Raw genomic sequence first — 24,335 nt, 5'->3', positions numbered from 1 at the left:
TTTGGGTGTGCCTTGGTTCTGGAATTCACAATGCTCACAAGTTGTGAAGCAGCTGCGCGGTGGGGGCTGGGGAGGGTTTCAGCAGAGGAAGTGAGGTCGGTCAGCAATTGATGGCTGGCTGAGCCTTTAGCTGATGTCCCCCCAGCCTCTATTCCCAGCAGAGGGGGGGGGTGTCCCTGGCCCATTTTACACAATCTTCTTAGAGGAAGACACCTTAGAGGTCCGCTTCTGCTTCCAATACTTGCTCTTTCCGCTTAGCTCTGAGGCTACCACGTCCCCAGCTTTTTTTTTTTTAATTTAACACGTTCGTTGAGGGCCTACCCTATAGCAGGCACAGCCAGCCGGCATTTTCACTATGCACTGAGATAAGCGCCATGGCCTTCATCCTCACGATGACCCTGAGAGGCTGGTGCTGTTGATTATGCCCATTTAGCAGATGGGGGGAGTGAGGCATGGAGAGGTGTCACTTGTCTAAGGTCACCAACTGGTCTGGATTCCCAGACTTCAGGGTCTTTGCGGATAACCAGGAGGCTAGAAATGAAGTCCTGCCTTCAGGGTGCTCACAGTGGTTGGAGCAGAGCAAGACGATGATGTCAGTGTTCTGAGCCTCTGCAAAGGAATCAGGAGGAAGAGCGAGTCTCCCTCTGGGGGAGAAGCCGTTCTGCTCCGCTCCCCAGTGCCTTGTCTGCCTTGTCCCATTAGCGTCCCCACATAGGTCCCAGACCCCATCTCCATTTGGTGGGGTGAGGGCCTGCCTGGAAGGGGGCATCCAAGGCAGCCCCTAGCCTCTCCTTCCATTTCTGGCCAAGCGTTGGAGGGAGAGGCATCCTTGTCACTGAGCTGTGCTGTGGCTGGAGGGGCTCTTCTGTTCTCACCACTGACCCAGAGCAGCCCCATCTGGGCCTGTTTACCCTGCGCCGAGCAGAGAGAGGCTGCGGAAGACGGGAGTGAACAAGAGGGGGTGAAGGGGCAAGAGGGAGGAGGCTGAAAGATTTGGACCGAGTGGGGAGTCCTCGGGGGCGGGGGTAGGGGGCAGAGAGGGCGGGGCTAAAATATTTCGGATCCTGCCAGCCCCAAACTGTGCCCCGGCTGCACTGAGCCTCCTAGGCCCAGGACCAGGGGCTGAGGGTGGGAGGACAGGTAAGTCACCTCCCCTACCCCCCTCTCCCCGCGGTCCTGCGCTTGGTGCCCCCCTTCCAGTCCCGGATTCCAGGCCGCCCCCTCCGCGGCTCAGAGCGGGAGGGGGCGCCTCCCCCTCCATCCCTTCCTCGGGCCGGCCCTCAGACCGTGGCTCCCGCCTCGGCTCCGGGTCCCACGGCTCCGGGCCTGATCCCCACGGAGACCCCCGCGGCCCGAGTCCAAGGACCGCCCCCTCGGGGAGGCGGATGTGGGAGGCTCGGGGCGGGGGCGCAGCCGCGATCCCCGGGCGGGGGGCGGCCGAGGGGGGCGGCTGTCCTCGGGTTCTGGGAGCCGCGCGGGGGAGGGTCCGGGCCCTGCGGCCCCAGCGAGGGGCGAGCGGGCGGCCCGTCGGCTAGTTGGGCAATAGGAAACGGTTTATTAGGAGGGAGTGGTGGAGCCGGGCCAGGCAGGAAGACGCTGGAATAAGAAACATTTTTGCTCCAGCCCCTTTCCCAGTCCCGGGAGGCCGCCGCGCCATCCGCGCCGAGCGAGCCCCTCCCGGGCCCCAGCACCGTCCCAGGCCCCGCACGACCCGCGCCCGCAGCCGTCCAGCGCTCGCCCGGCTACCGCGGCCGCCGCCGGGGAGGGGAGGCGCCCGGCCCACTACCCGCAGGGCGGGCCCAGAGGTGAGTCCGGGTCCGCGGGCCGCCTGACCCCCCTCCTCCACCCCGCACTGGCCCTTCTTGGGGCAGATCCCAGAGAGCACCTCAGAGAGGTCGCCGTAGGGTCAGTCCCGGCTCCTCACTAGGGCAAGCTGCCCCTCGCCTTCCCCGCACATCTGCCCGTGAAGTTTCTGAGACTGGAGCAGACTGGGCCGAACCCGGGCTGGGAATCAGAAAACTTCTGGCTCCTGGGGCCAGTCACTTAACTTCTCTGCTCCCCTAGCCTCATCTGTAAAATGGGCAGAAGGGATTCCTGCTCTTCTTCCCAGACGAAGGGTCACGTGTCCCTCCAGGCAGCTGCCTTCACCTGAGAGTGAGCATCTACTTCCAACCCTGTTGAGTCCTCCCCCCCCCCCCGCCCCCACTTAAAGCCCACCTCCCAAACCAGCCGTTTGCAGTTCTTGCTTAAGGAATCTGCCACTGTCATTCCATCCTACAAACCTCACCTCCAACCCTGTATGGTCAGATAATCCCCATGCCATGGCCTTCCCTGGGGATCCAGGCCAGAGGCTTTCCCAGTCTCCCCGCAGGCTGGGACCCCAGGTTTTCAGCCGGCCCTGGAGGTCAGTGCTGTTAAGGGCATCTCTGGGCTGGCTACCCACCTCGCTTTTCTTCTTGAAGGACAGGGGCGTAGCGGACTATAGTGCTCACCCTCTCTGTAGGGGCAGCTTCGGCCTGAGTCGGGGTCTGTCCTCTCTGATCCCTCTCTGCCCCATTTGCCCTAATGCCTGTCCTCCCATTTCTTTGGGTGGTAAAAACAGATACCATCTACTGAGGACCTACTACGTAGTCTTAGATGTACACTTAGCTACATTTTTCTCCTGTAATCCTGGCCACAATTTAGCAGGACAGGTCCTGGAAGGGAAAGAGGTTCAGACCTGAGTCACTTGTCCAAAGCCCCATGGATGGTGTAAACGGTGCTGTTGGGTTTTGGGGTGGCATTTATTAGGCGCTTACTGTGTGCCACTGAGTACTCTGCTAAATAAGTTTACTACAGTGTACCCCTGAAATGAGCACTCTTGTTATTCTCATTTTTTGTAGGAAGCCTAAGCCTCAGAAAGTTTAAGTAACTTGCCCCACATCTCATAGCTCTAAGTGGCAGGGGCAGGCTTTGAACCCAGAGGCAGGATTTGAACCCAGGTAGAGGCAGGATTTGAACCCTGACCCCTGTTTATCCAGTGCTGCCTGCCCCTTCTAGAAGTCTGGCCCTAAGACCAAGGCTTGATGCTTCATCCCACGGCCGTGAAGGGCCACGGAGGTGATGGCAATGAAAGTGTTGTGTGTATGGGACGGGGCCGCTCAGTCTAGCCCTCTGCTGTTTGGCAAAGCCTTGCTGGCACACGGAGCGAGGCTCTTGCAGCCCTGTGACGGCGCCTTGGGTGTGCCGAGGAGAAACAGAATGACGGACACCTCCTGAGCGCGCCACGACTCTGGTTCTTCCGCTGAAGACTAAGCCCACAGCAAGCAGATGATTTCTGTCTTCACATCTAAACAAACCCGCATCGGGCACCCAGCGATGACAACAGCTCTGTGCAATCTGTTACTGTCCGCAAAACCCACTTGCTCTTTCTCCTCCTTTGAGGGACTCACTGAACACCCAAGAATTGGAGGCAGAAAATGTCCAAGTGAGGATTTATTACCATTTATTACCAGCATACCAATACTACCAGCAATTTAAGTCGATCAGGACACACGTGGTGATTGTAGGCAAGAAACTTAACATCCCTGAGCCTCAGTTTCCCCACTGGATGGTTGCCAGGATTAAATGAGATTAACCATCAAACTGAGTCCTTAGCACATAACTAGTATTCAGAGACGGTTAATTCTTATTATGAAAGCTCTCATGGTGGTAAGATAACGTTTGAAATTAGTTTGGCACTTGGGATTTCTGGCCAACAGCAGTGATGCTTCTGTCAGCAGAAGATCTTCCAGCTTCGAAGTGGAGGGATGCCACCCGTCCCCGGGAGTCTGTGCTCGAGTCCGGTGTCTGGGCCAATCATTCAGGGTCGCCTGGAGTTCAGACTGGTCAGGACTCAGCACCCTCCTGTACTTCACTCCATGCTGGGCCCGGTTAAAGGCTGGAGAGTCACAATTTTACTCCACCATATTCCTGAGATTAGACCAGAGGTGGATTCTGCAAAAGCTGCCAGGCCCTCCCTGCACCATGGCTGAGCCTGGGATGCTGGAGAACAAAGCCCTCACCCCGCTCTCCCTCAGCAGTGTCTCCAAGTCCCTGGCTTCTCCAGTTGGGGGACGGTGGGAAGGTGCCCTGGTGGGAGTGAGAGTCTCTGCCCTCTGCACCCTGCTCCCCGTCCCCCAGCGGGGCCCCACACAGTGAAATGAAAACACGTGGACCAGATTTAGCACCGTGTAGGACACATTTCTCAAGGGGTGGTACCCATGCCAACTGATGAGAATTACCTGGAGACCTTTTGCTGGTCCCAGTTGGACTGAAGTCAGAATTTGGAAGTAGGGGGTGAGACCAAAGAATGTGCATTTCTGACGAAGCGCTTCAAGCGATTCTGATGCATAATAAAGTAGGTAAGAGGGTACACTGGGGCACAGAGAAGGGGACGCATGGGTAGAGAATCCGAAAAGGATGCCCAATTTCATCCTTACTGTTATCCACCCTTTCCTTCCTGCCCCATACTTTCTCCTTAGCGGCTTTCTGGGCAAGCAAAAGCTTCCATGGATGGCTTCCCGCCCCTACTCCAGTGGGCAAATTCAGCCCGTCTGGGCCTCCTTCCCCAGCTACCAGTCCCGCTGCTGAGTGCTTGCCAGAGCCCTCACTGCCTGCCGGGAAGGGCAAGAGGCAGGAGGTCAGGCAAGAGGCTGGGGACACAGCTGCAGCAGCCCAAGGCTCTGTTTCCTCCCCCAGCCCTGGGCCTCTGGGGCAGAGGAAGCCCAGGCAGGAAGACCAGAGCTGCCACCAGCCAGAGAGGCCCGTGAGCCCCCCTACCCCCAACCATCCTGCCCTCAGAGCCTCAGCACCATGGAGCTTCATTTGGTACCCCATTCTTTTTTTTTTAAGATTTTATTTATTTATTTGACAGCGAGAGACACAGCGAGAGCAGGAACACAAGCGGGGTAGTGGGAGAGGGAGAAGCAGACTTCCCGCCGAGCAGGGAGCCCGACGCGGGGCTCGATCCCAGGACCCTGGGATCATGACCTGAGCCGAAGGCAGACGCTCAACGACTGAGCCACCCAGGCGCCCCTCGGTACCCCATTCTTAGACTGTGGGCCTGCCGAAGCCCATGTGGCCAGCCAGCCAGCCCTCCTAGCTGTGTTATGCCAAAGACACTCCCTCTCCCTCGTGTTAGCTGCTCCTGCCTGGGGATCCTGTCCCCAGGCACACACCTGCACACTCGCCACCGTTCAGAAAGTCCTTCTTGCTGTCTGACCTCAGTCCTTCTTGCTGCAGCATCAGCCCTTATCTTCTTGTTCTCAACCTTTGAGAAATGAAGAAGGGGGTGGCTTCTGGAGTACTAGATGGTTTGGGACCTGGGTTGGGGACTATCAGAGATCAGAATTACTTCCCTAACACTCTCTACCACACTTCTGGAAAAGTTCAACCTTAACCAGCCACGGAAGGTCAAACATTCAGTGCCTAAGTATGTTTCACTTCCCCTCCCACACTCACTGGCCCTACCCCCACCCCTTCCCAGGACAGCAAGGAGAGAGAAGGAAGGGGGCTAGGGAATGGTTCAGAGAGGGCATCTTATACTCTGGTGAGGTGTAGAGAGGTTTCTTCACACCTGGCATGAGCAAGCGCTGTTCAAGATCTGTATGGTTGTACAACCCTGAGGGCTCAGACCCAGGCTGCCACCTGGATTGGGAGACAGAATGGAGAAAGCAGTGGCTTGGGAGTCTGGACACCTGGGGTGTAATCCTGGTACTGCCACTGACCTTGGACAAGTCTGACCTTGGACGAGTCTCCTCCTCTGTCTGAGGCTTAATCTCCATCTTCTCTAAAATAAGGAGCTGGACTTTGTGGTTTCCAGAGTGTCCCCCTAGAATTCTGCCATGGGGCTGTCCCAGCCCCAGGCGGCTCTTCCAGGCCCTGTAGCCACCCCAGCCTGCCCTGAGAATATCCCCTGAGCTCTCTGCTGTGCGTGACTCCTGCCTGTTCTATCCAGACCCCAATCTAAACAATCTTGATTCCTGTTCCCAGCTTGGCGGGACCCTGAATGGCAGGAAGTGAAGACAGGAGCCTGTTTATGTTTGAGGCAGCCAGTGCTAGGGGGGTGGGGGCACTGGGAAAGGGGTGGACGGGGGTGGGGTGGGGTGGGCAGGAGGCAGAGGACAGAAGGGTGGGGGGGGACTGCTGAAAGGATGCTCCTTCCACCCTGGCCTCATGCCCTCTGTGCCCTCCAGTCTGAGCTCAGAAGCAGGGGTAAATAGCTGGGAGTCCCCCAAACTCTCCGTCACTTAAACATGGCTCCTCCACCCTTTACCCCTAAGAGGATGGTTTCCATGGGGAAGTGAACCAGGACTTCCCCTGCAGGCCCCGCCCCAAAGCCAGACACAGGGAGTAGGGAGGAGGCTCCCTGCCCCCCCAAAAGCTCCCAGTGATTTCCTCTGGGTGGGAGGGACCCACAATCAGTGGCTAAAAACACCGAGGGGATCACATTTCACAGATCTTGCTGTACCCCCTGTCCTCTGCAGAGACCATGACCTTGGACCTCCCCAGGAGAGGCTTTCTGATGCTCCTGATGGCCTTGGGCCTGACCCAGGGTAAGTACTAGGGAAGCAGGTAGGGGACAGGGGGCCTGGATGGGGAAAGGGCTGGCTGGGTTCAGCTCTTGCTGGGGCTGAATTTGAGGAGCTGGGGAGAGGGGGCACTTAGGAGCTTGGCTGGAGGGTGGGAGGCAGGCTCAGTTAGACTAAACCCCCAGCTACCCCAGCCCTCCTCTGCTGTCCTTCTGATTCAAACCCACAGGATGGTGCTCTACTGGCCTCCAGGGTGGGAAACTCTACCTGGGGGGTGCAGAGAGTGGGCACGTTGGCAGGGAGGCCTGGGAGAGCCCTCAGGGTTGGGGCTGGGAGCCAGGGCTGGGCCTAGAACCGGGAGCGAAGGTCCTAGGATCAGGGAAGGGACAGTAGCCTGGTTCTCATTGTGTCAGACGGTAAGGTTCTGGAAGGAAGGATAATCTAAGGATGGGACTAAAGGACCAAGGCTTCAGGGGGTGTGTTTGAGAGGTCAGAAGGGAGGCGTAACTGGACAGACCCGGCTGGGAGGCCCTGCCTAGGGGTCGGGCCCGGAGTGGCTGAGCTTCCGGTGTGTATCCCAGGCGACCCCACGAAGCCCTCTCGGGGCCCGCTGGTGACCTGCACCTGTGAGGGCCCACACTGCAGGGGGCCTACCTGCCAGGGGGCCTGGTGCACGGTCGTGCTGGTGCGGGAGGAGGGCCAACAGCCCCAGCAGCACCGGGGCTGTGGGAGCCTGCACGAGGAGCTGTGCCGGGGGCGCCCCACCGAGTTCGTCAACCACTACTGCTGCTACAGGCCCCTGTGCAACCACAACGTGTCCCTGGCGCTGGAGGGTACGTGCGGCCGCCGTGGCCGGCCCTCCCCATCCTCTCGGACCTTCCGCCCCGCCCGCTCCCACCTCGCGCTCTGGCTGGGGGGCGGGGCGGGGGAGGCAGGACCCTGGGATCGGACCGGCAGAGTGGCCAGGTGGGGGGGCGGGTTTGGCCTGGTCGAAGCTGGGCCTCAGTGTGTCCCCTCCACCAGCCACCCAGATTCCTCCGGAGCAGCCGAAGGTAGATGGCCAGCTGCCTCTGATCCTGGGCCCCGTGCTGGCCTTGTTGGCCCTGGTGGCCCTGGGTGCCCTGGGCCTGTGGCATGTCCGGCGGAGGCAGGAGAAGCAGCGGGGCCTGCACAGCGAGCTGGGCGAGTCCAGCCTCATCCTGAAGGCATCCGAGCAGGGGGACAGCATGCTGGGGGTATGGGCCTGGGGGAACCTGGGGTGCGGAAGGGGGAGAGGGGGAGACAGGAGCCACAGAATCAGAGGGGGTGCCGAGGGACAGGTAGCCAAGAAAGGCACAATCGCAGACACTCCGAGATCTTAGTGGGGGTGTGTGTGGGGGGGGCCGAGTGAGTAGCATGTGGGGCACAGCAGCAGGGCCCAGCTTAAGGAGGAAGAAATGGGCTGGGCCAGGTGGGGGCAGCCTCTCAGTGGCCTGTCCGTACCCCCCAGGATCTCCTGGACAGTGACTGCACCACAGGCAGCGGCTCAGGACTCCCCTTCCTGGTGCAAAGGACAGTGGCGCGACAAGTGGCCCTTGTGGAGTGTGTAGGTGAGCCATGGGTGAGCCCGGGGGATGGGACCAAGGGCTCCCGTGAGCTTGCAGGAGTGAGCAGCTCTTGGCCTCGCAGTCGTGGGCAGGGCCAGGCCCCGAATGGGAATTCTGCTGGGTAGGGAGTGGCTTGGAGATGGGTCAGGGCTAGATCCTTCTGGAGGTGCTGGGGGCAACAAGGCAAATGGGGCTGGGGCTGGGGCTGGATTAAGCGAAACATAAACGTCAGTGGTTCTGCGGTTGGGGGTCAGTGTAGCACCAAGATGGGGGTTTCTTCTGGGGATCCCCAAGCCCAGGGGCTGTGCGGGCCCAAATGTGACCTCTCCCATCCCGCCCCCCATCGGATCAGGCAAGGGCCGCTATGGCGAGGTGTGGCGTGGCCTGTGGCATGGTGAGAGCGTGGCCGTCAAGATCTTCTCCTCGAGGGATGAACAGTCCTGGTTCCGGGAGACCGAGATCTACAATACAGTGCTGCTCAGACACGACAACATTCTAGGCGAGTGGGGCATATGCTAAGCCAGGCCAGGGGCTCAGCGCCCTGCACTCAGGGACACCGACCTAGTCCTGAAGGACTCCCGTCGGCCCCTCAGCCCTGACCTCTGACTCCAGCTTCCTCTCGGACCTAAGCCAGCCCAGCCTCCAGCCCAGCCCCAGCTTTGCCCTGACCGTCTGGCCTCTGTCCCCAGCCCCAGCCCTGACCCTGACCCCGATCAGTCCAGCCTCCCTTCTCCCTCGCCCCTTGGCTGAGCCCCCTGACCCTCTGCCCACAGGCTTTATTGCCTCGGACATGACTTCCCGCAACTCGAGCACGCAGCTCTGGCTCATCACGCACTATCACGAGCACGGCTCGCTCTACGACTTCCTGCAGAGGCAGACGCTGGAGCCCCAGCTGGCCCTCAGGCTGGCTGTGTCGGCCGCCTGCGGCCTGGCTCACCTGCACGTGGAGATCTTCGGCACGCAGGGCAAGCCGGCCATCGCCCACCGAGACCTCAAAAGCCGCAACGTGCTGGTCAAGAGCAACCTGCAGTGCTGCCTCGCTGACCTGGGTGAGCTGCTGTGCAGGGGCGGGCCCTTTGCAGGGCGCGGGGTTCGAGCCCCCCCCTCCCCACTAGGTTCTGCCTTTGCCTGCTCGTGCGTGAGTGTGTGTGGCGACAAGGACGCTACCAATTGGTGCTTTAAAACCTCCTGGCGCGTGTGTTATCTCATTTCACCTCTGCGAGAGCCCCACGGGTTTCCTTGCAGCTCCTTCCAGCATACCGCCCTGGCTCCGGGAGTTGGGAGAAAGGGGCAGGGCACCAGGAACCTGGGTTCTCACCCTGGCTTCATTTGACTGCATTGCTCTCCTCACCAGGCCTTGGGGGTTCTGCTCTGTGAAATGGGCACAATAACGCCTGCCTTGCCGACTCACGTCTCTCCGGGCGCTTGGGCACCTCGCGGGAGGGCTACACAAGCCTAATCAGGACAGATGGGCTCCGGGTGGCTGCGGTCTCCCAGCCCGCCTCCAGGCAGGTCTCCGTCTGCCTGGGGCTCCATGTCCCACCATCTCTCTCCACGCCCACCTCGCCTCCTGCACCCCAGCCTCTGGGGCCACCCTGCCTGTGGGCTCGGGTGAGCGGCAGGAGTGACAGGCCTGGTACCCACAGGCCTGGCTGTGATGCACTCCCAGAGTAGTGATTACCTGGACATCGGCAACAACCCGCGAGTGGGCACCAAGCGGTACATGGCCCCCGAGGTGCTGGAAGAGCAGATCCGCACCGACTGCTTCGAGTCCTACAAGTGGACAGACATCTGGGCCTTTGGCCTGGTGCTGTGGGAGATTGCCCGTCGGACCATTGTCAACGGTGAGGGCCAGCCCTGCACAGGGTGGGGAAAGAGGCCTGGGGCAGATGGCTAGACAGGCGGGACAGGCAGGAGACAGGGGCTTCCTGCGTGGATGGTGCCCATGGCCTGAGGGTTCAACTGAGCGACCTTTTAAGCTGTGACCCTGTGGCGCTGTCTGGCTGTGAAATCTTGGATAAGTAGTAATACCAGAAATATCAGTAGCAGCTAACTTCTGAGCTTACACATGAGCTTAAACATGCTATAGCCGTGTATTATCTTAGTTCATCATCCCGTGTTGGCAGGAGGTGGTATCACTTCGTGGTTAAGAGCATGGGCTGGGAATCAGACTGCCTAGGTTCCCTTCCTGATTTGCCACTGACCACGGGCAGGTTACTTTTTAAACCCTCTGGGTCTCAGTTTCATTTGAAAATGAGAATGAAGATAGTTCTAGTTGCTGAGATAATCCTACGACAGTATCTGGAGCTATTCTGGGGCTCAGTGAATATTCGTGGCAATTGATGGTAATAACGAATGCCTGACACAATATCATCCCCATTTCACAGGTGAGGGTACTGAGGTACAGAATCAGAGCTGGCTAGAGGCAGCACCAGGGTCTGAAACCAGGCAATCTGACTCCGGGGCCGTGGTTTCTTTGCTACAAACATGCAGGATATAACAGCATCCGCACTGCCTGCTTATCGCTGCCTCATTATGACTGGGGGTGCCTCTGGAGGGGCTGGGAGCAGGTGGAGGGCCTTCATTCCCACTGGCTAGTACAGGGGCAGCCCTGTGGCCGGTGCCCTCCCAGCCCTGGAGTGGATGGATATTGGGTGGTGGTCGTGACCAGACGGGGAGGCTTGTCAGTCTCTGTGGAGGCTGTCTATGGGGAGGGATTGCTGGCGGTCCTGACAGGTTGGGGACAACCTCAGGTTATGACTGGAGCTCTGTTCCTTGAGGACAGGGACATTCTCATTTCCTGAGCGCCTGCTAGGAGCCAGCCCCATGCCAGGCTTCATTTACCCTCAGCATCGACAGGTGGAGGCCAGGGTGTAACCCATCTCTCTGGGAGCCTCTCGAGGGGCTCAGATTCCTGCCCCTTCAGGTGTGAACGCCCCGAGGAGGCTCAAAAGACCCCTGGGTGGGGGTTGGGGCAGAGGGCACCTAGAGGGAGCCTAGGCCCCTTGGAGGAGGCTGCCGGCAGGAAGAGAAGGCTGGACCGGCCTGGGCTGAAGGGGGAGGCGGACTGCAGGCTCCTGGGGCGGAGGGAAGCTCTGTCAGCCCCACACAGATTCGTGGCGCATTATAAACACTGTAATCTGGTGTCAGCCCCGGCACTGATTAAAGGCCCATTAGACACGCTCAGGCCTCTATGCAGCACTGATTAGGGCTTGAGCGGCACAGGGGCCGGCCTGGAAGCCCGCCACGGGGAGAACAGCTGGTGTAGGGCCTGCTGAGGCTGTGGCCATGTGGCCGCGGCACCCCCCTCCGCCTCAGGCTGGGAAGCAGGGCCGGGGGCTGGTCTGGGGCGCCTTCTCTGGGTCTGGCCTCTTCTGCCTGAGCTGTCCGCCACTCTGCACGCAGCATCTTCAGAAGGCTGCCGCTAAGGGACGACGAGGAGAAGCGGCGCAGGCGGCCGAGGGGGGACAGCGGGGCCTGTCGCTGACGGTGGGTGGCTGTTACGTGGACCTGCGCAAAAATCCCTTTCTCCTTGTGCCACATCGTCCCCCGGCAGTAGGCCAGCTCTCCTCCCGCGAGCGGAGCTCGGAGGTCAAGCGCGTGGGCTTCGGTTAGACCGGCTGGGCTTAAATCTTAGCTCACTCACTTACCTGTGTGATTTTAGCCAAGTTTCTTCACCCCTCTGGCCTTAGTTCCATTGTTCATAAAGTGGAGCTAATAGTATGACTTATCTCCTGGGGTTGTTGTGGGGATTTGATGCAATGCTGTCGGGACAGCGCCTGGCACAGCGTACGTGGCCAGTAAACGTTTCTCTCGGGCATCTGGGAGAGTCCGGCCCGGGCCCCGGGTGGGAGGCAGCCACGGAGGGACTGGGACAAGGTCGGGCCCAGGAATCCGATGAGATGAGTTTAAGCCTGGACTCTGCCCTTACTAGCGGTGTAGCCTTGGGCTCAACTTCTCTGAGCATCAGTTTTTCATCTATAAACTAGAGGTAACAATAATACCCATTGGGTTGTCGCAAAGATGAAGAAGGTAGAGCATGAAAGTGTTTATAGCACAATGCCTGGCACACGGTGAGTGCCAAGATCAACAGCTGTAATTCTTATTTGTCAACATATTGAGGACGTTATAGTGGCCCTCTCAGGGGTAGCATGGGTCGGACAGCTGGTTTTCTGGGCCCTGAGACAGAAGGTGGGCAAGGCTCTCCTCGGGATGGTATGGAGCCTTCTTGGGGTGCCGAGTGACTGTCCCATCTCCCCCTCCATCCTCAGGCATCGTGGAGGACTACAGGCCACCCTTCTATGATGTGGTGCCCAATGATCCCAGCTTCGAGGACATGAAGAAGGTGGTGTGTGTTGATCAGCAGACCCCCACCATCCCCAACCGGCTGGCTGCAGACCCGGTGAGGCCTCCGCAGGGGCTGGGGTGGCACGGGGTGGTGGCTCACAGCTGGGAGTTCTGGCCCGAGGAGCACGTGCCCGAGGTCTCTGCCTCACCTGCAGAGATTCCGGAGGCTAGATTCCAGGGTCCCTCCCTGGGTACTCCCTCCCACATCCCTGGCCTGTGGACCCCCGAGATTTGGGTTATGCTGGGGTTTTCAGAACCTTCCATCTGGCCTGAAAAGTCGGAGTCTCTCTGTTGCATTTCTTGCTATGAACTTTTGCTGTTGCTGTTTTTGTTTTTTCTCAAAACACTCCACATTCATACGTAAGACACACACACGTGTATGTAAACACATACAGGCATGCACGTGCTTCTACGTAAACATATCCTCCCAGGTACGTATGCGGCGTGCACATACATGCCAGACTGCTGGTCTTGCGAGGACAAAGAGCATGTCTCCCTCGCCGCCTCATATCCCTGTTCTCTATCGCTATGCTGGCCCACAAGAAGTGCTCAACCGATGTTTCCGGAAAGAGTGACTGTACATGATATACACATACGTACACAGATGTATGTTTCCGCACAACATGCCTGTCCATAAAGAGCCACATATATGCGCTGCTCTGCGGACACACATATACATTCCCTGTCAGGGGGCAGCTTGAATGCTGGGGCTGCTGAGCGTCCTGGGCTGGGTTCCACCTGGACACTAATGCAGTGGTCACTGGGCCCGGCCAGGGCTGGCGGAGGTGCTGGGAGACACTGCCCTCCGCACTGGGGTCCGGCTGCAGAGGGGCCCCGCGAGGCTCGCACATCTCCCCTTCCCCGGGTATAAGATATTCCACAGCCACTCCTCACCAAAGGGGGCCTGAGTGTACCCGAAGAGCTGAGTTAGAACTGTCTTTCTGTCCTGCCTGCTGCCTTCCACCCCCTTCTCACTCCACTGTCTTCCTCTCTATCTGTGTCTCTCTCCTCTCCTCCTTGCCTCCCTTCCCCTTCATACCACACTGGCTTTCCTCTTCCCCTCCTCAACACTCTCACCTCCCTCTTCTGTCTCCCCATTCCACGGTGTCCTCCTTGCCGCCCCCTTTCCAGCTTTCCTGACCCATGTCTCTGCTTCCTCCCCTCTGCCTCTCCCCGCCCCCGTAGGTCCTCTCAGGCCTGGCTCAGATGATGCGGGAGTGCTGGTACCCCAACCCCTCTGCCCGCCTCACTGCGCTGCGGATCAAGAAGACACTGCAGAAGCTCAGCAACGGTCTTGAGAAGCCCAAAGTGATTCACTAGCCACAGGCCTGAAGCCTGACTCCCCTCTGCCTGCAGTGCATGTGGGGTGGGGGCAGACGGTGGCCTGTCTGGGTAGAGAGACGTAGTGTGAGTCTGTGTGCTGGGGAGGAGGGTGCCCCTCTATGGGCCGGCTGTGCCTGCCTGCCGGCTCATCCAGCCAAAAATACAGCTGGGCTGAAACCCGATCCCCCCGCCGTCTGGCCTGCTCAAAGCAGCAGGCTCCCTGACGCCTGGCTCCCTCTCCACCCTCATGCCCTGGGCGCAGCCCCTACCACCCCCAGGACAGGATGCGAAAGAGGCCCCAGAGCCAGGGTGGCCAGGCTAGGGAATCCCAGTCGCGGGCCCAGAGCCCGGGCCTGCACTTTTCCCCCTGCCCTCGGTTAACCCCACTGCCCCACCAGAGCTGCCAGGGTGACACAGGGCTCTGTCTAGCCTTCAGTATACATCTCGCCTCTGGCATCAGCCTCACACCCAGGGTCCATCATTTCCTCTCTGTGGGTTTGCCTGGGGCCTCTGTCTCCTGGACAAGACCCCACCAGTTGAGCACCAGCTGCCTGGGAGAGCTGGGGCAGGCCCAGATCCTGGGCCCCTTCCCCACCACCAGCCTAGCTCACATCTTAGGACATTAAACCCAGGGAATCCTGCTGCAGGTGTGTCCAGGTCAGAGGACGGTGGAGAGGTAATAGGTCAGATGGGGGAGGCCCAGAACCTTCAGAACTACTGGGAGACGCTAAAGCCAAGCACAGCTCGGGAAGGGCTCAGCTGGGAGTCAGGAGACCCAGGTTCTGGCCCTGGGCAGTTGCTCCATGGGACAAGAATGAGGCCTTCACTGTCCAGGACCTTTGTTTCCTCATCTACATATTGAAAGATTCAGTCCTGATGTCCTTTGAGGTTTTTTCCGCTCTGATTTTCTTTGAAATTTCAGCCTGTGTCAGAGGTCAGTTCATCAGTCCCTTCTGTTCCTCTTGCCCCAGCCCTTGGCAATTTGCCTCAAGGTAGGGCCTTGAAAATAACTTAATCTGAGGCCAGGAGTGCCTGAAAGACCTCCTAGACAAATTCTACAAGCTCCAATTCCTGCCTTAAACCAGTAGCCATCTTTGGGTTCAGACAGCCCTGGGCCTTGTGGCAGGCAAACCAGCCACTCACCCCACTCTGTGGCTCAGCCTTCTCTGTCCAGGACTGAGAAGGGCTGAGGACCAGCTTCCTGCAGGGCCTCCAAGGCTCAGAAGACATTTGGCTCCAGCCAGCAAGCCTCCAGCGCTTAGGTTCCTGCTCTCCACTGGCCCCTGGCCCAGGCCCACAGCCTTGGCCAGGCCCCAGACAGTGTGTGTCTAGGAAGAACCTGGTGGCTGTGGAGAAACACATGGAAAGTTCAGCATTTGGCAATGTCAAGGGTGTATGTCCATGCAATGAAGAGGTTACCCCAAACCCTGGGCGGGTGGGTGGGCTGGAGGTCGGTGGATGGGAGGTAGAGCCTGAGGGATGGGGGATGGGGGGGCTCAGGCTAGGGACAGGACAGTCCCAAGCTTGGACGACCTGGCATCTCAGCCCTCGGGGCTGGGTGGAGAAGGACCCTCAGTTCTCCACAGGAGGTGGCAAAAACACAGCCTCCTCCCCTCCTGCTGTGGCTGACCCAGCACAACCTCCCCAGGAGGCTTGCGTGCTGCTTCCGCCAGCCACCGTGGCTCTTTCCCAGGCCTGTCTCCCCATGTTGTGCAAGGTCCGCAGCACAACCAGGAAGTGAAACTGCGTGAAAACAGAAAGTGAGAGGGACCTGTTGGGTCCTCCGATGAGCTCGGGACACTTTCATGTCTTCTGGTCACTGGAACCCACCCAGCCCAGGAGCCAGTCCCCCCCCTCCCCATGCCAGATTTGATCTCTGCTGGATGGGGTGTGCAAAGTGTCTCCTCCTGGGACTCCACAGCCAGAAACGGAAGGCCACAGCTCCCTGGGGGGCTGGAAAATCCCTGAGGGGGAGAAGGTCTGAGGCAGGAGGCGGAGTGACAGGGGCCGTGGTGCTGGGAGAAAGTAGCCAGTGGCTAGGGAGGGAAGGAGGCCCTGGGGAGAACAGTGTGCCTGGTGCTTCTGAGTGCAGGAAGGAAGGTGTGCCGGGGCCCAAATTACAGTCTCTTACTTGGAGACACTGTGGGAGCACCTCGCTTGTGCCGAGCACATAGTAGGTCCTCAATAAACCATGCTTGAATCTCGAGCTCCTGCTGAGTCTTGCCAGGCTGGTGCCTCTGCAGTGGTTTGCCGCAGAGGAAACTTGACGGGGCAGGGAAGGAGGGGGCCCCGGGGTATCATGCCCGGTCTTTGCCCTGCGGGGACAAGTCACAGTTGGCGCAGACCCCTGCGCCCGACGCCCACCCAACGGCGGCGGCCCAAATCTCAGTTCTGTCCCTGGGCTGGGAGCAGCCGGCTCGTGGCGCCCGCCACACCGCCCTCTGCTGGCCGACGGCTGCCCAGCGGCCGCCTCCCGCCCCGCCCCTGCGCCGGGACCCGCGGGCCCTTCCCGGGGCGGGACCGACTCCCGCGCGCCCGGCGCCAGCGTGCGTGCGCTCCGCTGGGCCTCGGTTTGCAGGCACTGTCCCCCGAAAACCACACCTAGGAAGGAGCTTTCTGCGTCTTTACGCGGAGGCAGCGTGCACTCATCGGCCTCAATTTCTCTGTTCTCGATTCCCTCCCTAGATGGGGCCCCCACCTTGCCTGGACTCCGCGCTCATCCCTAGAATGGGAAGGAGCTCATCATCCTCTGGGACCCATCTTGGCATGCTGGGCTTAGAAAGCACCTCCCCAACCCCCAACCCCGGGAAACTGGGGGCAAGGAAGTGTCATGGGGGAGAAAGGTACTGAAAGAAACAAAGAGGGTCTCCATCTGACTTCCCAGCCTCGAAAATTTGTGTCTTTGTGTTAGAAGCCCTCTTAGGGAACCGTAGAAAGGGTACCCTAATTCTTTCTACCACACAGGACCGACCGGACTCCCTGCAGACCCCAAGTCGGCCTCATGCCTAGTGCCTGTGTCCATGGACCGCCCCCTCCCTCCCCCAGGCATTACCCTCCTTCCCAGAGGAACTCTTAGACCAGCTTTGGGGAAATGAGAGCGTTCCTGGCCTCCCACAAAGGCAAGCTTTCTCCTCCCTGGTCCCTACATCCCCACCCTGATGTCCACACTATGGTTGGACATGGCTGGGGTCAGAGAAAGGAGAATCGACTGGTTGCCCTCCAGGGTTAGAAGAGTCCTTGGGAGATTACCATGTCCTAGCCACTGTCTCCCACGTGGAGTCTAGGGAACCTGCCTGTGGAAGAAGAAAACCCATTGACTTCTTTGCAGTTTTGCCCTATTTTCCTGGGGGGCCCCAACCTCTAATTTCCTTACCTGTACAAAGAGGGAGAGGATCATCTGTGTAATAAGAACCCTCCCTAAGGGGTGATGAGTGTCTGTAACATGCCCAAGTGGGGGTGAAGGTGGTCTTCGGAGCATGAGCTTCGAAGCTGAGGACCACCCCTTCCCCTGCCAAGGCCTCAAGGTACCCAGGCCCCGGAGGATAGTTCTCCCTTCCTCCATCCGAGTCACCAGTCTCCCTCAGTCCCACACCACATCAGCTTTCAAGGAGGGTGCTCTGCTTCCCCCCAATCCTCCCTTGCATCAAAACTAACAGACCAAGACATGGCGTCCTCGTGTGTAAGAGACCCAGGCCTGGGGGCGGAGCGGAGGGGTGCGCGGCCTGAGTCCAGTCTCCCGGGGCGGGGACTGATGCTATCTGTGCCGCTGTCACTCTAGGTGGGCGACTCTTGGAAGGAGCTGCTTCCACCAGGGCCACATTCAGTTTGCTAGAAATAGAGACAGAGGACTTCTTGACTTTGCATATAATTTGCATAATGTCATAGACACACAGTCTATTTTCAGGCAGATTTCAGGTTAAAGTGTTGTCACTGCTGCCCTGCGGGTGTCACGTCTAGATGAGTCTCTTCTCTGTTCTTTCTCACCCACCCACTCTTACTGACCTAGATCCCAACTGCAGGAGCAAGTGGTGAGGTGAGGGGGAAGAGTGGGGTTGTCCAGGGAGACACGGGGACAGGGCAAGAGGCACGCTAGAATTTCCTTTATTCCTCCGGCCACCACCAAAAGCAGAACGAGGCTGCAGAAGAGCAGCTGATGGGCAGAGGGCAGAGGAATGGGAAGCGAGGTAGCCCGTGCTCTGTTCTACAGAACCTTTCCTGTGTCTCCTAACCAGGAGAACAGCCAGTTCTCATACTCTTGATTCAGGCTTCTGCCAGTTTGAAGAAAGACGTCTAGATAAACCTGTTCCTCTGAGCCACCCATAAAGCCTTGCTTGGCCCAGCTCTCCCTCTTGGGCATTTATTTTCAGCACTAAGATTTGATCTTCGCCTCCTGTGAAATCTGACCCTCAGTCTGTCCCTCTCCTGGGAGCTCCATCTGGGAGACCAGTATCTTGGTCTGACAATCGGTGTTTTTAAAGCACCTGGCACATAGTAGGAGGTCAATCAGTGCTAGAGCTCCGCTCCTCCCCTTCGTCTAGAAGTCTGGGCCAAGTTCCTAATTGTCCCAGCCCTGGATGCCCAGCACAGGGACTGTCCTCTGAGGGCTCGAGGCAAACACGCTAGAAGGGCCAACTGGGGTGATTGTCACTAAGTTGTCTGTGACCTTGGCAGGTCATTTGGCCTCCCCTCAGCTAGAAAGGAGGGGATTTGGTGGGTGTTAGGGCCAAGAGCAATTCTCATTTCATAGCTTGAGCTGTTTGGTGACTTGTCCTTGGTCACAGAGGGCTCGGCGTGGAGCCCTACCCTCCTGCAGACCGTTTGCCCTCAGGGCCTGTCTCGTGTGCTGTCTTACTACACAGACCTAAGGATTCACCAGATACAAAGGCAACGAGCCTTACTGGGTCCTGGGAATCATGAGGCCACTCGGTCAGGCTGGACAGCAGCAATGTGCTACCCAGAATTCCCAGTCCCTGGCGTCCAGTCCCCCTGGACCTGCCTCGTCCCCTTAGGCAGGCGTTTCCTGTTGATAAGAAGCTCAGTCACAAACACTGATAAAGAGATGAAGAAAGGAAATTGACGGGCTTGGGTATAATGGGCATTTTGTCTGCCTTTTCTACCTTCTTCCTTCTCCCAGCATCCCTCCCCCACTGCTTCCCAGAATTGAGGGGAAAACATGCCCCCCACCTCCACTGTGGGCCCTATTTTGTAGTTTCCAGGAATTTGACCTTACAGAGCCCTTAGAAGCAGGGCCTCGCTTGACCCGGTTGCGGGGGGGCGGGGGGCGGCACGGGGTCAGAGCTCAGAGGCAGGAAGCACTGGGTGCTGTGAGGCCCCCAAGCCCAGGGAGAAGGGCAGTGGCAGCAGGAAGGAAGGACGGTCAGGTAACAGGTTGCATCCGTGACCTTCCCTCTCCCTCCTCCCTGTAGAGGCCTAGCTCCAAGTCGGTGGCTGCATAGTCTATAATTAGTGGATTTTCCATAATTTTAGTCTTAGGTTCATTACTGGAAAATCTCATTAATTTTGACTCTACCAGTTTGGAATCTATGCTCTTTCAGGACAAGAAGCTGGACTGATCTTTAGAAAAACAAGCACAGCAAACAAGTTTGCAAAGCACACTGGGCTGCCCTTCCTGGGTTTGGATTTGTACACTCAGCTAGATGAAGGCAGTTTTTCTCAAGCACCCCCCCCCCACCCCATTGCAGTTAAGATAACCTGCCACCAGGTGGGTGATGAGGTCTTAGCCACCACGGAGCCTTCCAGTAGCCAGCCGTTGCTCACGGACGAGGTGTTCTAAAGATCTCTATTCAATTCTTCTTTTTCCTTCTTCCCCAGAGATGTAATTCCTTAATAAAACAGGCAAACATTCAGGCGCCTGGGTGGCTCAGTCGGTTGAGCGTCTGCCTTTGGCTCGGGTCATGATCCCGGGGTCCTGGGATCGAGCCCGCATCCGGCTCCTGGCTCCGCGGGAAGCCTGCTTCTCCCTCTCCCACTCCCCCTGCTTGTGTTCCCTCTCTTGCTGTGTCTCTCTCTGTCAAATAAATAAATAAAATCTTAAAAAAAATTAAAAACAGGCAAACATAAAGGAGTGGAATAGATGGTTCTCTGAATGGCCAGTGTTTAAAAGAAAAACAACAGCCATTTAGCACTCGGTGACTTTCTCCTGAGTTCTTAACTGTTTCCAGTCCTGGTACCCACCTGACTGGCGTCTCCTGGCTTCCGTCCCTCATATCTTTCGTTGCACTTCTGATGCTTGAGGAAGGAGCAGAGTAGTGAAGAGCAAAGGTTTTTATCCTAGTCAAGATTCCAGCTGGGTGTTTCTTTTTAGTAATTCAACAAATTTATTCTTATTTAATTTAATTTATTTATTTTTAAGATTTATTTATTTGAGAGAGGGCAAGGGGGAGAGAGAGAGAGAGCACAGAGGGAGAGTGAGAGGGAGAAGCAGGATCTCTGCTGAGCAGGGAGCCTGATGCGATGTGGGGCTCGATCCCAGGGCCCTCAGATCATGACCTGAATCAAAGGCAGATGCTTACCCAACTGAGCCACCCAGGCACCCTTATTCTTAATTTTATATGGAAGAATAGAAATTCCTAAAGAGCCACATCAATTTTCCCCTTATTTTAGATGACTTTTGAATAGTTTATACATTCACATGATTCAAAACCAAAAGTGCCAAAATCGTTGTCTCCTATCTGCTCAAGTTCCCTGACCTCTAAAGAAACCAGCAGTCTTAGTTTCTTATGCTTCTGTCCCTTCAGAGTTTATATATATAACACTTATATATATAAATATATGTGTATATATATAATATATATTTTATATGTATTTATATACTTATATAAATACATATGTGAATTTAATATGGATCCTGCCCCACCCTACCTTTTATAAAAAAGTAGCATTTTTTAAAAAAGATTTTATTTATTTACTTGACACAGAGCACAAGCGGGGGAGTGGCAGAGGGAGAGGGAGAAGCTGGTTCTCCACTAAGCAGAGACCCCAACACGAGGCTCAATCCCAGGACCCTGGGATCATGACCTGAAATGAAGGCAGACGCTTAACCAACTGAGCCACCCAGGTGCCCCAAAAGTAGCATATTATATACACTATTCGACATCTTACTTTTTTCTTTTTTTTTTTTTAAGATTGTATTTATTTATTTGACAGAGAGAGAAAGAGAGCACAAGCAGGGGGAGCTGCAGGCAGAGGCAGAGGGAGAAGCAGGCTCGCTGAGCAGGGAGCCCAACTTGGGGCTTGATCCCGGGACCCTGGGATCATGACCTGAGCTGAAGACAGACGCTTAACCAACTGAGCCACCCAGGTGCCCCAACACCTTACTTTTTCACTTAATAATATATACTTATAAATATTGTTTCACTTAATAATATATACTTAATAATACACCTTGGGGGTGTCTGGCGAGCTCAGTCAGTTAAGTGTTTGACTCTTGGTTTCAGCTGGGGTCATGATCTACAGGTTGTGGAGTCGAGCCCCTCGTGGGGCTCCATGCTCAACTCAGAGTCTGCTTGTCCCTCTCCCTCACCCTCTGTTTCTCCCCCTGCTCCCGCTCTCTCTCTCAAATAAATAAATAAGTAAATAAATTTTAAAAATCTTTAAATATTAGGGAAGAAAGGCTAGGTTGTTTAGATACTGTTGGGAATGCTAGATCATGGTTTTGAGAAAAAGTGTAGCTGGGTCTCTACTTCTGCATTCCATATAAAGATGGCCTCCAAATGGACTAAGGACCAAACTGTGAAAGGCAAAATTGTAAGACCAATAAAAGAAAATGTAAAAGGACATCCTTGTGAGCTGGCAGGGAGGGGGCAATACTTAAATAAGACCCCAAAACACAAACTGCAAAACAAATACATCATATAGGTATGATGACATTAGTTCACTCTTCAACTATACACCATAAATAAATTTAACATAAATAAATTCATAAAATTAAAAATAGATGGTAGACGAAAGAAGATATTTGTAATCCCTAAAACTTTAAGGCATTAATATCTACAACATATGAGAAACTCCTGCAAATCAACAAGGCCCAATAAAAAATGGGCAAAGATATGAAGAATCAATTCACTGAAAAGGAAGCCCAAAAGACTAACAATCTAGAAAGGAATGCTTTAATTCACTAGTGATCCAAGAAATGCACATAACAACTAACATCCATCAAATTGGCAGAATTTAAAAAGGGGGTAATACCAAGTATTGGCAGGGATGTGGGGAAATAGAAACTCCTGTGCAATTCTTTTTTTTTTTTTTTAAGATTTTATTTATTTATCCGAAAGAGAGAGAGAGAGAGTGTGTGAGCAAGAGAGAGAGAGAGCACGAGCAGGGGGAGAGCCTGAGGGAGAAGCAGGCTCTCTGCTGAGCAGGGAGCCCGATGCGGGACTCGATCCCAGGACCCTGGGATCATGACCTGAGCTGAAGGCAGACACTCAACCAACTGAGCCACCCAGGCGCCCCTTGTGCAATTCTTGTACAAATGTAAATTGGTGTAGTCTTTTTAGTATTACTTAGAGAAAGTGGGTGTGCCTATCCCATTTGACCTCGTGTGTGATACCTTTTCTGTATCCATATCTCAGCAGAGTTCTCAGACAAGTCCACAAGGGGACATGCATGAGGGAGTTCAACACAGTGCTGCTTGCAGTAGCAGGGAGGGAGGTAACCTTGGTGTCCATCAGTCGGGAAAGAGCTAGGTAAAATGTTATAAATGAATATTTCAGAATATTATGTCATCCAATGAACCAGAGGTACATACAGCAACATGTATAGATCTTAAAAATACAGAATTGATTGGCAAAAAGAGAATGAGAATTATAGCACAATGCCTTTTATATAAATTTAGAACGCATAAGAGAACTACCATATGATCCACAATCCCACTTCTGGGTATATATCCAAAGAAATTGAAATCAGGATCCTAAAGAGATATCTGCATGCCCATGTTCATCATTATTCATGATAGCCAAGACATGGAAGCAACTGAAAGGTTCATTGACAGACAAATGGATAAAGAAAATGTGGTATATCGGGGCGCCTGGCTGGCTCAGTTGGTGGAGCACACGACTCTTGAACTTGGAGTTGTAAGTTCGAGCCCCACATTGGGTGTAGACATTACTTAAAAATAAAATCTCTCAGGAATGCCTGGGTGGCTCAGTCGGTTAAGCATCCAACTCTTGATTTTGACTCAGGTCATGATCTGAGTCATGAGACCGAGCCCTGCACTGGGCTCCGCACTGGGCATGGAGCCTGCTTAAGATTCTCTCTCTCCCTCTCCCTCTGCCCCTCCCCACCTGCTCAGGCAAGCACCTCTCTCTCTCTCAAAATAAATACATAAAATCTCTTAAAAAAGAAAACGTGGTATACATCTATATCTATATATGATAGAATATTATTCACCCATTAATTAATGTTAATATTTAAAAAGGAGAAAATCCTGCCATTTGCAACAACGTAGATGAACCTAGAGGACATTATGCTAAGTGAAATAAGCCAGACACAGAAGGACAGATACTACAAGATATCACTTATACAAGGAATCTAAAATAGTCAAACTCATAGAAGCAGAGGGTAGAACAGTGGTTATCCAGGCTGGTGGGGGGAGGCGGAAATAGGGTGTTAGTAGTCAAAGGTACAAAGTTTCATTTATATAAGATAAATAAGTCCTAGAACTCTGTGCAGTATACAGCCTATTGTTAACAATACTGTACTGTATACTTAAAAATACACTCAGAGGGTAGACCTTATGTCAAGTGTTCTTACCCCCGCCTTGATAATAGAATGCGTGCATATTCAAAACAATGTTACCTTCTTCCCAAGGATATGCATGCATTTAAAGACATTAGCAAAGGAGCACCTGGGTGGCTCAGTCGGTTAAGCGTCTGACTCTTGATTTCAGCTCAGGTCATGATGTCAGGGTCGTGGGATCGAGCCCCATAGGGCTCTGCACTCAGAGGGGAGTCTGCTTCAGGATTCTCTCTCTCCCTCTCTGCGCCCCTCCCCCGCCCCCACCGCTCACACACGTGCTCTCTCTCTCTTTCAAATAAATAAATAAATCTTAAAAAAAAGACATGAGCAAGTTCACCAGAGTGCCTGTGGGGTGAGGGGAGCAGGTGGATGGAGATTGTAAAGGGGATTGGGGCATGAGGTTAGAAAATAAAACCCGAGAGGCGCCTTGCTGCCTTGCACAGGCCAGAAATGCTAACAGGCAACCGCGTGACTGACCTGAGGCCCATTGTGGGGGCTGGTAAGAAAACAAAATCCACAGCCGTGGAGTTTTTGGGTCCCGGTGGCCATTCACGAGCCTGTGATCCTGGACACAAATTGGCACAGAATACTCAGCTTCCCCCTCTTAAAATGGGGATAATATACATAAGGCTGTTGTGAGCATGCGGGGCAGGGGGCCCGGCCAGAATGGTTGTTCAATAAATAATAACACCAACACCAAGGATAGGAGGCTATGCTCACTGATGGCGTTGACGGCCTCAGTTCTGTGGAGCTCCAGGCTGGCTTGGTGTCA

General features: G+C 55.6%; 1 protein-coding gene across 6 annotated transcripts; it reads left to right on the top strand.

Annotated features, from left to right (window-relative positions):
- Window positions 1-1,066: 1,066 nt before the first annotated feature.
- Window positions 1,067-16,013, top strand: ACVRL1 (activin A receptor like type 1). Of its 6 annotated transcripts, XM_035002615.1 has the most exons (12): window positions 1,067-1,140; window positions 1,624-1,805; window positions 3,170-3,466; window positions 6,507-6,575; window positions 7,133-7,384; window positions 7,575-7,786; window positions 8,041-8,140; window positions 8,490-8,636; window positions 8,911-9,186; window positions 9,784-9,981; window positions 12,409-12,539; window positions 13,670-16,013. In XM_035002615.1, exons 3-12 carry the CDS (start codon window positions 3,310-3,312, stop codon window positions 13,802-13,804), a joined length of 1,677 nt encoding a protein of 558 aa, XP_034858506.1. In that variant the 5' UTR covers window positions 1,067-1,140; window positions 1,624-1,805; window positions 3,170-3,309; the 3' UTR covers window positions 13,805-16,013. The 6 variants fall into 6 exon arrangements, with proteins under 6 accessions (XP_034858506.1, XP_034858508.1, XP_034858507.1 ...); XM_035002617.1 differs by lacking the exon at window positions 3,170-3,466; XM_035002616.1 differs by lacking the exon at window positions 1,067-1,140 and having other exon boundaries at window positions 1,477-1,805.
- The last annotated feature ends 8,322 nt before the right edge of the window (window positions 16,014-24,335 follow it).

Source organism: Mirounga leonina, unplaced genomic scaffold, assembly GCF_011800145.1.
Source record: "Mirounga leonina isolate KUSES-001 unplaced genomic scaffold, KU_Mleo_1.0 Mir_126, whole genome shotgun sequence".
Taxonomy (NCBI): domain Eukaryota; kingdom Metazoa; phylum Chordata; class Mammalia; order Carnivora; family Phocidae; genus Mirounga; species Mirounga leonina.
Note: the sequence above shows the minus strand (reverse complement) of the source record. Positions and strands in the feature narration are given on the sequence as shown.

Coding starts and splice junctions, on each gene's coding strand:
- ACVRL1 (XM_035002615.1), top strand. CDS start 3,310: ATGATTTCTGTCTTCACATCTAAACAAACCCGCATCGGGCACCCAGCG. Junction 8,141..8,489: donor GGCCCTTGTGGAGTGTGTAG/GTGAGCCATGGG, acceptor CCATCGGATCAG/GCAAGGGCCGCTATGGCGAG. Junction 9,982..12,408: donor CCGTCGGACCATTGTCAACG/GTGAGGGCCAGC, acceptor CTCCATCCTCAG/GCATCGTGGAGGACTACAGG.